The sequence below is a fragment of the Gracilinanus agilis genome, chromosome 2 (assembly GCF_016433145.1).
Source record: "Gracilinanus agilis isolate LMUSP501 chromosome 2, AgileGrace, whole genome shotgun sequence".
Classification (NCBI taxonomy): Eukaryota; Metazoa; Chordata; class Mammalia; order Didelphimorphia; family Didelphidae; genus Gracilinanus; species Gracilinanus agilis.
The window spans coordinates 155,647,632-155,661,586 of record NC_058131.1 but is presented as its reverse complement, the minus strand read 5'-3'; the positions used below and the strand labels follow the sequence as shown (position 1 = coordinate 155,661,586).

Here is a 13,955-nt window from a genome sequence, read left to right as displayed (position 1 = left end):
TTCCAAAGACATTTGAGAGATTAAGACATCCCTACTCTTGGATGAGAATTGCTGCACACAGTTGGCATGTTACCTTCCTCAAGGTTAAGAGGATTGCTAAGGTAGACTGATAGAAATCAAAACATTCTCCCATTTGTCATTATGGTCAGGGTTACAGATATGTTAAGATTATCAAAATTCTCTATATATTTCTTTTCTAGTGTTCTCTTTTGAAAGATTTGGAGAGATGAGACATTAAGAGCTATTGTTCTTATTCAAATCTGCTGGTATCATTATTCGGGGGGGGGGGGTTCCTGCCAACTGGGAAAAATGAGCTGTGAAGTTAGTGGAGCCTTGAATGTGCATTGGAGAAAAGGTGACACCTGGGCTATTCGTCACTGGATGATTATACACCAAGCAGCAATGGTGTGGACTCTAAATCAGCTACTTAGTTTCCTTCCTAAGGGACACAGTGTGCCACAGTGTCAGCTGCCAGCCAAGAAGGAAAAATCTAGGATATAAAAATAAATCTATTCCAAAATTAAATGAGATGTCTTAGAAACAACCTTGTATTAGCTTGACACTGCATATATACTGAGCGTGAATCTTTTTCCCCTGAGAGTTTCAGAAGACCATTGACCTTAGCATTCAATCATTTGTCTCTAGTAACCCAGAATACACAAAGCTTTAGTTTCCCCGACAAATAATTAGATATAAATGTAAAAAAGCTACATTAATATAACATTAAGGTATGTAAATCAAAGTGTGATTCATAGCCGTGTGAACTATTCTATCATGGAACAGTTTAGATTTAATGTGTTCTCTGAGTGTCCAAATTTAGGTACTTACTACCTTGTATGCCTTGTATAACTTGTTGACCTAAATACTTCCATTTCCCTAGCCCTGGTGATAATTTTCTAGGAATTTTGATTCAAATATTCCTTGAGCAGCTGCTCAAGTGTGCAGGACACTCACTGTGCAATGGAGGGCGAGAGATGGAGGGATTTACAAAGAAATTAGATGGGGTTCCTGGCCAGGAGGGAGAGGGGTCTGTGAGGAGTTTTTCAATGTTGATCTCTCTGCTGGATTAATAGATGTAGGTGATTCTATTACCCCCAAAGCACTTGCAGAATTATAGAGTATTGAGGATGCTCTGGTTAAAAGTGGTACCAGGAATTCTAATGAGTTCCTAGAATTTTTAGGCCTAGGCATCTGGGATCCAAACTTGCCCTTGTTAGACAAAAGGCTTTTAAGTAGTGGGAGAGGTAGCAATACATGTAGACAAGCTCAAAATTTCTTCACTGAAGGGAGATACTTATTTTGCTTAGGTTTCATGTCTATATTTTTGTCTTGTGTGTATATGTTAATTGCCTAATAAAGTTCAACAGAACTTCTTTTGGGGTTGAACAAAATTTCATCTTTCCTTAGGGAAAATTCATAGTATTGATAGAGAGGAATCTAGGATACATTATCCAATAATAATAAATCATATTTGTTATTTTAAGATTCATTGAATAGTTTTCCAGGATCAACCTTGTGTAGTAGTTAGGATAAGTATCATGTCCATTTTATAGATGGGGAGAAACTGAGGCTCAGTGAGACTAAGAAACTTTCCCATAGTCATCTGACTAGTAATTGTTGGAGCCAAGAAATATGTTGTAGTGATTCAAACTCTAGACTTGAAATTAAGGAGACCCACATTTAAATTCTGCCTCATAAATACATCCTAGCTAAGTGACTCCAGGCACATGACTTAATTTCTCTGGGCCTCAGTGTGTTTCCTTATCTGAAAAAATGAGGGTTTTGGATTTGATAATCTAATGTCCCTTCATACCATAAGTCTTGGATCCAGTGACTCTAATTCCAGTGCTATATTATAATGCCTTTCAATTCATATGACACTATATACACCTGTGCTATGATTTATAGGGGATCCAGAACTGACCTTAGAGTGAGGGTCAGGTTTCACATATCCTGGCTGTGAGACCCTCAACAAGTTATTTAGCCTTTTCCTACCCTAGGCAATTCTCTAAGACTGGAGATTGTAGTATAGTTGTCAATTTGTGCAGATGAAAACTACCTACTCCCTGACCTTCTACCTACCTCTCCTCTCCCCATGAATTCCATTTAGAATTGCATTTACATATAAGACACATATACCAAATATAGAGATATATGTACCACATATATATACCACACATATACCACATAAAGAAAGGAAATAAAGAGCAAGGAAAGATTTTAGAACAGGGTTTCCCAACTAATTTGGGCCCAGAACAATTTGTGTTTTGAAATATATTGATGACAATCATTAATGCTGATCCAGGAATTGTAGGGGCTAAAAATCCCTAGAATAAAGGACAATTGGGAAAATTTTATAGCAAAATAGAAGAAAATAGCCTTGTCTTCCTAAGAGAAATTTAAAAATATGTATGTGATATTGTTATCTATAAAATATATATGTTTAAATGTTTTTATTAGTGAAGGTATATTTTATGTGTAAATATATTTCTATTTAGAGGGAAGATAGCACAAAGGTTTGTAAGACTTAAGTTTTCATGTAATAAATATAGTTTGGGAAGTGTTGGTTTAGTTTACATGAGTAGATCTTACAGAGAAGAGGCATCTCATCTTCTATTCAACTTGAGGAGACTGGATTTTTCATAGTTTGCTAAAGGCCTAGCAAAATAATAATTCTGTTACCATCTATCTCGCTCCTCATGATTCTTATTATAGTCTGCCAAGGGGATATGACATGTCCCCTTGTGCTAGGTAGATTGTGGCAGTGACAGAGGAGAAGTGCATCAGGGAAAGAAAGGGGGAGAGAATTTTCAGTGAGAGGGTTGAGAAGCCTTCATTGTGCTGAACCTTGCAGAAAGAGAAGGCATTTGACAGAAATGAGGAGAGATGGGAGGGGAAGGAGTGTTTTTCCAAGCAAGAACAACTTGGGGTTGCTGCCCAATGGTGGGAGAGGGCAGGGAGTAACTAGGTAGTTTTTGAAAGAGAATAATGTGGAATAAGGCACAAAAGGTATTGAAGCCAAGCTTGGGAAATCTTGTTCTATCTTACGGGAAACAGGAATACCCTTAATTCTTTGAAACAAATCCAGTAAGGTCCAACCAGTGACCAGATTACTGCTCTGTGCAGAGGTGTAGAAGACTGGAGATGGGGGAAACTGGAAGTTTGGAGGTAGTAAGTTAGAATTAATAAGGACCATTGTGGTGACCATGGAGAAGAAGGGTGACCTGTTGTATAGAGTTGTTGGAAAGATGGAACAGATTTGGGGAAAGATGATGAGCTCAGTTATGTGCATGCACGCACACACATGCATGCACACACACAGAATGCATTGATATTAAAAGATAAAGAAACCAGTCTGTGATTAATAAGCTTTCCAATAAATCTACACATTAAATATTCAAATTAACCTACATATTATAATAAATATCCTAAAGAACAATAAAATAGAATTCAAGAAACTTGTATTCTTATTCAAGCTCTGCCACTTAGCAGTTGTATGACCTTAGGGCAAATTACTTAATCCTTTCTGTCCTCAGTTTATTAATCTGCAATATGGTGATAATGCTACATGGCCGATGTTACCAGACCACTGTGAGGAGGATTGCATTAAATGATGGATGTAAAAGATTTTGGAAACTTTAATATACTTTACAAATCTAACACATTGTTATGCTTTTTGAATTTATGAAACTGAAGGCGGGGGAAGGAAAGAAAAAGGAGCAAGTATTTATATAGTACCTTTTATGTGGGAGGCATAAGGGTTTTATGAATGCTATCTCATTTGATTTCTCACAACAATTCTATGAGGTAGGTTATCCCCATTTTATGGTTTAGGAAACTGAGGTAAACAGTTTAATGACTTACTCATGGTCACACAATTTGTAAATGATTGAGGCTGGATTTGAATCCAGGTCTTTCCTAACTCCACACTCAGGGCTCTTCATTCATTTTACCACCTGGGTACTTCTAGGTCTAGAAAGATCTTTTTCTCTAGACCAACACAGATAGTTTCAGAAGGACTTCCAATTACATTTTCTCAATCTCCTGCCCTTTCCTTTAGATTGAGGGTTCTTAGATGCCTTTTTTGTCTCATGGACTTCTTTGATAATCTGCTGAAGCCTATGGACTCCTCAGAATCATGGTGCTAAATGCATAAAATGTAACAAGCTTTCAAAAGAAACTAAAGGTTAGTGAAACAAAATCTATCCATGGATTCTTTAGGGGCCTGTGTTAAGAACCCCCGTCTAGACTATAATAACCATTCCCATGTCATAAAAGGATCCATATATATTTTGAAAAATAAGTTATTTGATGTAGTTGGAGGATTTTTGTGGCTGAAGGACTTGGAATATGGTGAGAAATAGGAATTGAGGAGAGATGAGTCATGATCAGGTAAACTAGGGCACTCACTGGTAATTCACTTTTTCATAGTGATTGTCAGGTCAGGTCCATCAATGAGTAGATTAATAATAATGTTGTTATTATTGCCAGAGAGGATCAGTAGTGCATCTTTGGAGTCCTTTGACAATTTAATCCCTTCCTAGGATCTTGACACTAGGATTTATTGTTTATGTAGAATATAAATATTGCATCTGTATTTCATACCTATATCTAAAGTTATTTTTGTGTATGTTTTTATCCTTGGTCCACTTGAGTATTACATTTCTTCTTTGCAATTTCCCATAACTGTAATAAGCCCTATATGTACCACTTAGAAAATGCATAGGGAAATGTGGCATTCTCTGAAGTAAATAGAGCCCAAATCACTTAGAGTTTAATGATTTTAAGATTAGCACTTGAGTCACAACTAAGAGCAGATAGGTTTTCAGCCCAGGTGTCAGAGCTTAAAGAAGCTTTTCACTTCTTACCCTTTGGGGGCACTGTGCAGTTGTTTCTGAGTCCATTAGTAGGACAGAAATCCCACATTTATTGATGTGGTTATGCATCCAAGAAATGCCAGTTGAAATAAAAAGGAATTCCATGAACGAGTAGTGAAATATGAATTCGGGAGAGCTGTGTATTCTTGGAGTGACTTTGAGATTCTTTTCCCTGCAATGTTGGTATTGGTTTGTTGCAAGTTTTTTTGTACAGATAGATTATCCCCCATTTATTAAATGAATCTGTTCATACCTAAATGTGTTGCGAGAATTAGCAGTGCTTTTTCATCAGCAGCATTGTTTAAGACAGTACTATAATCTATTCAGCTTGCCTGGAATCATATTCCATTGTGCAATGAGATCTCATTAATTCTTACCACTGAAGGAGATACTTGAAATAGACTCTAAGCTAACTTCTCTGAGTCTAATGCTGTTTCTATTAAACCATATCTAATATAAAGGTGTTCTACTAGATGACTTCACTGATCCTTTTAGAAAAAGTTCTAAAATATTATTGAAAGGGAGGAGGGAAAAATGCTATTAAAAGCATCTTTAACTTTACTAATTCATAAATCTGTTAATTCACAATTTGTGATCATTTTTCTTGTATTATTTGCCTTTTATTGTGGAAGGGGAAAAGTCCATTAATACATTACCTCCAAATCCTTTTCATTCTGTAGATATTTCCAATTGTTTAAATTTGTCACAATAGCCCTCATATTTATAAAAATCAGTGTGAAAGAAGGCTATGTAGATGAACTGGAGGGAAGAGTAGGTCTCTGGAAATATTATTTTCTTGGTTATATTGCTAAAAAGAGTAAAAAAAATGTATCTAGCAATAACGGAGGCTGAGCTGGTCCTGGAATCCTATTTTAGAGATAGAATGAGAAAAATAGCAAAGAGGAAGAATAATGGCATCCAAGTTAATAAGCAAAAGTGGCCTCAGCAGGATCCATGCAGGAAAGGAGCCAGGGAGTAAGGAAGGGTTTTTTGGATGGTGGCAGTTTTGGGGAGATTGTGTTTAGTTTTTCTTTGTTGTACTAGACCTCTGATTTTTTCAGTGTAGGATGCTACCAATATAAAGAATTCGCTGTCCAACTGTCTTAGAAAGTTATTTGTGGACACCTGAGAGTTTAATTGACTTGCCCAGAGTCACACAGCCAAAATGAGAAAAAGGAGGCAGAGCAGGACTTGAACACACACTTTCCTGATTCCAAGGCCAGCTCCTTTATCTACCATGTTATATTGTCTTCTTTTACAAAAGAATGGTATTTCTTTGCACAGTTCATTAGAAAGTTGTAAGTCAAACAAAAAAAGATAGTTGATTCTTTAGCACTATGTGTGCAATGATAATATTCTCTAAAATAATAAAAATTAGGTGACAATTAAATTTCTAAAAAATAATATTTATCAGGTTTTGGGGTGGTATGTAGCCAATTTTAGTTCTGTAGTGTTTGATGTACCCTCTTTTATATATACATATAAAACCTTTGAAAAAATGATGATTCTATCTTTCTTAGGGTCGGTGGGAAAGTCAGCAAGATGTTTCCCAATCAGAACATTCCAGAGTGATGACTCCAGCTCGTCCATCTCTTTCTGGGCCTCCCCAGGATAACCATACCCCTGAACCAGGTAAATCACCTTTTTCCTCCCCCCCCCCCCCACCGGGATGGCTTCCATCCAGGGAGTTACATGGTATTTACTTTGTTCCTCTCTTCTTATGACCCTCCTTAAAAAAAAAAAAGTGTGGTGATGTTTTCTTTTTCCTTTTTTCTTTTTTCTTTTTTTTTCAAGCCCTTACCTTCCATCTTAGAGTCAATACTGTGTATTGGCTCCAAGGCAGAAGAGCAGTAAGGACTAGGCAATGTGGGTTAAGTGACTTGCCCAGGGTCACACAGCTAGGCCTGGCTCTCAATCCACTGAGCTACTCAGCTACCCCTTCTTTTCTTTTTTAATGCTTATTCTGTGCAGAGAACTGAACTTGACTTTGAAAGCATTAGCTTATTGTCATTGCATATAAAGTTTAGACCAAAAAATTCAAACATATACTTTAGTGGTAAGAGTTACATTACATGATAAACTTTATTAGAGAGATATAAAATAAAGTGCTACATGATGACCACAACAAGATCTGCATTGACTTCATTCCTACGGCTAGAAAGACTACATTGAAGCCAAGTCTAACTCTACTTTTCTAAATCGAAAGACAGGAGTTTCCTAACAACCCATGGTAGTCTTTTTTTAATGTTCAGTTTGTAGTCTAATAATTTCTGCATTGTCACCCAAACTTGCTTTTATTCAATTTACATTAATTTATTTTGTCTATTTGTAAAGCAAAGGTAGATTCTATCCTTTTATGAAGATCAGGCCTAGTTTTATATTTTTTCTTTTGTAGATTGTCATCACATTTTAATGTTAATTCAACAGTATTAGTAGTCTTTTGTTTAAATTAATTCTCCTAGTGATGTAGGTATACACACATACACACAGATTTTTATATAAAAGGAACACTTTAATGACATTGACTTACTGTGAAGTAAATGTTTTATGTCTCTGCCATGAAGTTTCAGGGAACCATCAGAGGATATATATTTTCTAGAGGAGAATAATTAAAGAAAACTTTTTGAACAGTTGGCTATATTGAGATTAGATATTTAATAACCGTCTTCCCATTGGTTGAAGTCTCCATCTTGAACTAGTTCTGCAAACTTGGATGTCATTTAACATCTAGGCCTCACAGCTAGGTGGCTTAGAGATAGAGAGCCAGGTCTAGAGATAGGAGGTCCTTAGTTCAACTCTGTCCTTAGATACTTCTAGCTGTGTGACCTGGACAAGTCACTTAATCTCAGTTGCCTATCCTTTATTGCCCTTTTTCCTTTGAACCTATACTTAGTATTGATTTTAAGACAGAAGATAAGGATTAAAAAGCCAGTTATCTGGTTTAAGCAATGACTAAAATGAGATACAAGGCATCTGGGAGGGGAACTGAGAAATAACAGCCTTTCCATAGTCTAGGATGACTTGATTTGTGTGCTTGTTGGCTAAGAATCAATTAACAAAATAAAGAGAATAGAGGACAAAATGGTCTACATGGGTTTGAGGGTATTTGGGGACTTTCAGTTCTTTTTTCTCCATAAACTGATAAACTGACTTTTTTTGTTTCAGTTAGCAAGGGGGGTGGGGGAGATGTCCTATCTTATGTTTTTGAAGGAGTCACTACATACCTGCCACTTTTTGGTAGCCATAGAATGAACCTGACTTCCCAGCATTCGAAGGGACACAAAAATATCGTGTGTTGGTATGCGAATGTCTCAGAACAACTCTTCAATATTGAAAAACCATTTAAGATACATGTTGTTACTCTCAAATTAGTAAAGACATTTCTTTGTTTAGGGTATTAATAAACCTGTCACTAGAACGTGTATCAGAAGCAATAGAAATCCAATTGTTTCGGGGGGACCCTTCTTTTTGGACAGGAATAACATTTGCTTAGTTTCACAGACAGGCATATCAGAGATGTACCCCATGGGGGCATCTTAGAAATATCAGGAATTAGGGCCTAATGAGGGTATGTAGACAGTAATCTGCCAAGGAACAGGGAACACGATGGCATTTGAAAATTAGGCTGTGTCATACATATAGTACTGTTTTTTTTCAAAGTCATCTCTTAGAGATAACCTTTTTGAGGTTATACTATTAGACCAATCACAAATGGTACTTGGCAAAATCTCATGGAGACAAAATGCTTGTGTAATTGCTTTTGTTTTATTTTTTTCTTCTCTTTTTAATACTGTTGACAGGTCTTGGTGGCTTAGCAGCCTCCTACTTGAATCCAGTAAAATCCTTTGTGCCACAGATGCCAAAGCTGCTTAAGTCCCTCTTTCCTGTCCGAGATGAGAAAAAGGGCAGACAGCCATCTCCTCTTGCACAGCAGGTAAAATAAAATAAAACAAAATAAATCCAGAATGTAACAATGAGCATTTCTCTAATATCTTGTTGGCAAAATTCTGTTTCCCATGGTGCTTCAGTTAGAGGGATAGGAACTGGTAAGGTCAGGGGAATTAGAACTGGGCTTTTAGTCACAGTGAAAGCCTGTGATCATTTTCCATCCACTCTCTTCAGAGATAAGAGAGCTGTTTAAACTTATTGATACTCTCAATCCTTTTTGCTTTTAAAAAATGCCAAGTGTGCTACTAATGTGATTTATGGTAATATCACTTAGAGCAACAATAGTAGAATTTATGAAGTGCACTTAGGGTTGTTTGCGTATTGCCAAGTGGAAAATGTAATTCTATTTTTAATTCTTGATTTCATTCCTCATATCAAACAACCTTATCCCACCACCGCTCTTCCCCTCAATCCTTACACTGTCCTGTCCCCCACCTCAAAGACCTGTTCTTTTGATTTAAGCTATTGCAAATGGGAACCTGTTTCATTTGTTTCTTTTAAAAACCTGTCTATCCTAGTTACTCTGACTTCAGACCAGCTAACCAAGGGATGTCAGCAACCACTTCCTTTGGATGTGTCAGAGAAAACGAAGATTTGATCTTCTAGGTGAAAAGCCTTTTCTAATCGGTCAGGAAGCTTCTTGTGTCCAAAAGGGCCCTGTTAGAAATGCAATTTCTAACCTTATATAGGTGTGAACTCAGCAGAAAATGATAAATGAGGATTTATTTATAGTCATTCAAAAAACACATACAGTGCAAGTTCAGTTGTTGAAATAGTTCCTTTGACACCACCTTCTTCACATTCTCTAAATATTAGAGTTGCAGAATTGCAGGTGAGCTGCCAGTTTAAAGAAAACTTGTTGGTAATTATAACGCATTCTCCAAGGCTTCAGGCCAGTCTATAGGTTTAAGCTGTGTTGTTTTAAGGCATCAGGGTGTTTCATTTGTGATTTTTTTTCCAGTTCAGCATTTCCTTCCAAGGGAACTTAAAGCATATTGGATAGAAAAAGTAGTAGACACTCCCTATATATCTCAGAGTAGTTGAAACACCCCCCCAAACACTACTAATCCCACAGTACTTAAATAGCTTGCTGAATTGAAACAATTTCTTTGGTAATTCAGTGAATATATGGGAGGAGACATACTCAAGGGGAGAATGAAAACTTGAATTTTCTGTTTCTCTCTATTAGCTCTGTACTTTTTGTCCAAACTTTTTCTGTACAACTTTGTTATCTTTTTCAAGTAAAATAATCTGAGCTGAGAGGCATAACCTCATTTTTTTAATCTTAAAATCTGGATAATAGAGTTTAAATAGTAAACTTAATTTACTTGAAATTTGAGGATGGAGCAAGTCAAATCATTTGTTGCTTAGAAGGAATTATGTTTTTGTTATTTTGGTGATATATGAGTAGATTTTCACTAGACCTCTGTTTGTGAATCTATGGCATGTTTGCTGGAGTGGGCTGCTCCCCTCTCCTTCTCTGGGCACCTGAGGACATTTCTCACATGTCTTGCCCCTCTGCCCAGCAGCCCAGTGGGAGCACTTCCTCCTGCCCCTGTCTGGGGGTAAGGCTGCAGGGCTCACACGTGGCATGAGGGTTGTAGCTCAGGCTCTAAAGGCTCACCATCACTGCCTTAGACTGTAGAAAAAAAATGTAGGAATTAAGACAGAACTATTTTATTTGCCCATCCTACCTGCCGAAGACCAAGTTTAAGAAGAAGCTGTACTAACGTATTTTATAGAAACTTCATTCACATGAATAAATATTTATGGGCCTTTGTTTTTGTTGTTGTCAATTTTAGGCATGTCCAACTCTTCATGACCCCATTTGGGGTTTTCTTGGCAAAGATACTGAAATGTTTACCATTTCCTTCTCCAGATCATTTTACAGGTGAACAAACTGAGACCAAAAGGTTTAAGTAACTTGTGCAGGGTCATATAACTAGTTAAGTATCTTAGGCAAGAATTAAACTCATGACGATGAGTCTTCCTGACTCTAGGCCTGACACTATCCACTGTGCCACCTAGCTTACCTCATGAACTTTGCTTCTTACATTTAAACATAACTAAAGAACTAGAAAAAAAAGAAAAACTAGCTTCTTATTTGATTTCAAGGGTGATCAGAGATTTATGTGAAAAATTCATCTTTAGTAAGTATTTTTAGTAATTATCTAGGAGAAGAGATAGTCAAATGTACAGTCAGCATAAATGTGAATTCAATGAAGAAAGTTATCTTTTACCCAAATTAATGCATTTGGGTTTTTTTTTGGGGGGGGGGTTAAAATAACATCTTTTTGTTAATACCAAAAGAATCATAAAAACGAAGCTCATATTATATTTGCCCTTGGTTTTCATTTTGCATTTCTAGTTCACCAGTGAAAATGTAGTTCTTTATTTAACTTTAATGCAATTTTTCCAGTAATATGAATAAAATAAAACGTAGCCTGCCTATGGTATTCCGTGGAACTGGACTGCAGCAACTTCACTAGATTAGAATTAGATTTACATGGAAATTAAATTTGTTTTCTAAAATCTTAGTATGTTTCTTTCTTTTTTAGAAGACTTCTTGGTAGCCTTTTGATAAAATAGGAGAGTATATAAGGCAAACCATAATGGCAACCCTTAAAACTAACAGACTTCAGTGTACACTAGTAGGATTCCTCTATCTTGTTATTATCTTGAGATAATTTTTGTTGCCCCTCCCCCTAGCTCTTAGTAAAAAGGAGGGAGACATTTCCATTTCCAGTCCTTGTCCCTAGATCCCAGCCCTGCCCCTAGTTTCTCTGCTTTTCTCCTATTCTATTCAGTATAGTCCAATGCATATTTGAAGTAGTTCAGCCCAACTTGGCTTAGGAATCATCTAGTAAGAGGACCTCTAATCCAACACAGGAATATTTTTTGTATCATTTCTGGCACATATGATATATCCTTCAATAAAAGAAGAGCCTAGCATTGATTGCTAGAAATTCTTGAAATCTTCATCCTGGTAACTTTTACCCATTGATACTAGTTCTATCCTTCAGAGCTGTGTAGGATAACTATAATCCTTGTATTATAGATATTTACTATGTATTTATTGAATTGCATTAAATGGGTTTATACCACTGTAAGTAGCAGCCCTCATTTTCCCATTTGTGCAAATCAAGGCACAGGCCAGTCATTGTGCTAAATATGCTGGAAAATTTATGAGATACTTTGCCAGAATTTTATAGCTCTTCTGATATTGGAAAGTAGCTTTCTTCTTTCCCCCAAGTCTTCTTTTCTAAAAGTTCAACATCTGTTCTTTCAGTTTGTTCACCATATTACAGGTCAGGATTTCTCACCATCCTGAATGTCCTTTCATTTATCAATGACCCTTTAGAGTATGGAGGCTTCAAAGGGAAACAGTAATGCAGATGTGGTCTGATCATTAAGGAGTGTTAGAATTGAAAGAGTATTTCCCATTAATTATTTCCTATTTATACTATATATAATTTGTATATATTTATTTGCATGTTGTCTCCCCCCCTCCACCCTCCCAGCCCCCCATTAAATGAGGAGATTCTTGAGAGCTGCCTTTTGCCTCATTTTGTATTCCTGGCCTGTAACACAGTGTCTGACACATACTAGGTGCTTAGTAAATTTTTCTTGATTGATTCATCTCTGCCACCTTGTGACCTCGGGCAAGTCACTTTTCTAGTTCTTAATTTGTATTTCTGTGATTTCCTTTTAATTCTATTAATTCTAATATTTAAGGCAATGATCACAGTTCTCATATCAATTTGCATGACTAATCAGAGAAAATATTAGACAATATTTAAGTATGGTTAGGCCAGAAGATAGAAATGGACTTGAAAAATTAAAAAACAAAACAAAACATTAAGCACTACTGTATTTTAGATGATCTACTAAAAGCTAGATAAAAAGATAGAAAGGAGGGGTTCCGGGTTAAGATGGCGGCAGAGTAAGAAGCAGCTCTTAACCTCTCCTGACCAAAACACACAAAACTCCTCAAGGGGACATAAAAACAAGTCCAGACGAACGGAGGAACCCCACAACAGGGCACAGCATGGAAGGTACGTGGAATCGAGACATTTCCAGGCTATAAAGGGCTCTCACTAAATCGCGGGCTGAGCAACCGCCCCACCCCCATCCCCTCCACACACAAGACCTAGAGCTCTGAAGCCAGCTAAAAAGAAATAGAGCAAGTTTGGGGCACCTATCAAGTCATTGGCAGCTCCGGGGCCTGTTCCTGAGAGCAGCAAGACTTGGGACCCCATTAAGCCAAAGAAGGCAGGCGAAATCTGAGCGCGGGTGCAGGACGCAGGGCGCACAGCGCAGGCTGAGCAAAACGCAGGCACTGGGGAGGCGTGGGTGGAGGCAGACACAGCCAGGAACTAAAGCCTAAGTGGGGAACCAGTGCAGACGGGTATACGACTGTGGAAGCAGCGCCCTGAGACTTGTAAAGAAACCTCCAGCAGAGGATCAAGCAAGGGGGTCTACCAGGCTTGACCTTGGAAAAAACCAGAAATCAGACCTCAGGAGCCAATAGATCGAGAACAGACACTGAGCGCGAGGATAAATCTGAGAAGCTGCTGGGCTAATGATGGCTTCTCAGCCTCAGGAAGTTCAGAAGAGAAAGAATAACAACAAGAAAAAGAAGTCTTTAACACTCGACAGCTTTTACACAGAGAAAATCCAGACAACCGAGCAAACAGAGGAGGAGAACAAACAAGCATCCAGACCCTCCTCAAATAAGGAAAACTCCTCACAAGCTATGGAAGAGTTCAAAACTGAGATTTTGAGGAAAATGGAAGAGATCTGGCAAGAAAATAACTGTTTAAAAGGTAAAATCTTGCAATTGGAAAGTGAGGCTCAGAAACCAAATGAACTGATAAGCAAATTGAACTCCAGAAATGACCAGATTGAAAAGGAATACCAGAAGATTATGGCCGAAAACTGAAAGATTATAGCCGAAAATCAATCCCTAAAGGCTAGAATTGAGCAAGTAGAAACTAATGATCTCTCAAGACAACAAGAACAAATAAAACAAAGCCAAAAGACTGAAAAAATAGAAGGAAACATGAAATATCTCAATGAGAGAGTGACAGACCAAGAAAACCAGTCTAGAAGAGACAATTTGAGAATAAT

The 13,955-nt window shown here is 37.3% G+C and overlaps 1 protein-coding gene across 1 annotated transcript in view; it reads left to right on the top strand.

The window, feature by feature from the left end:
• Positions 1 to 13,955, top strand: part of KIF13B (kinesin family member 13B) — a 280,794-nt gene that overhangs the window by 235,627 nt on the left and 31,212 nt on the right. Inside the window, 2 exon segments of the mRNA XM_044663470.1 lie at positions 6,398 to 6,509; positions 8,678 to 8,811. Coding sequence (XP_044519405.1) covers positions 6,398 to 6,509; positions 8,678 to 8,811 — 246 coding nt within the window.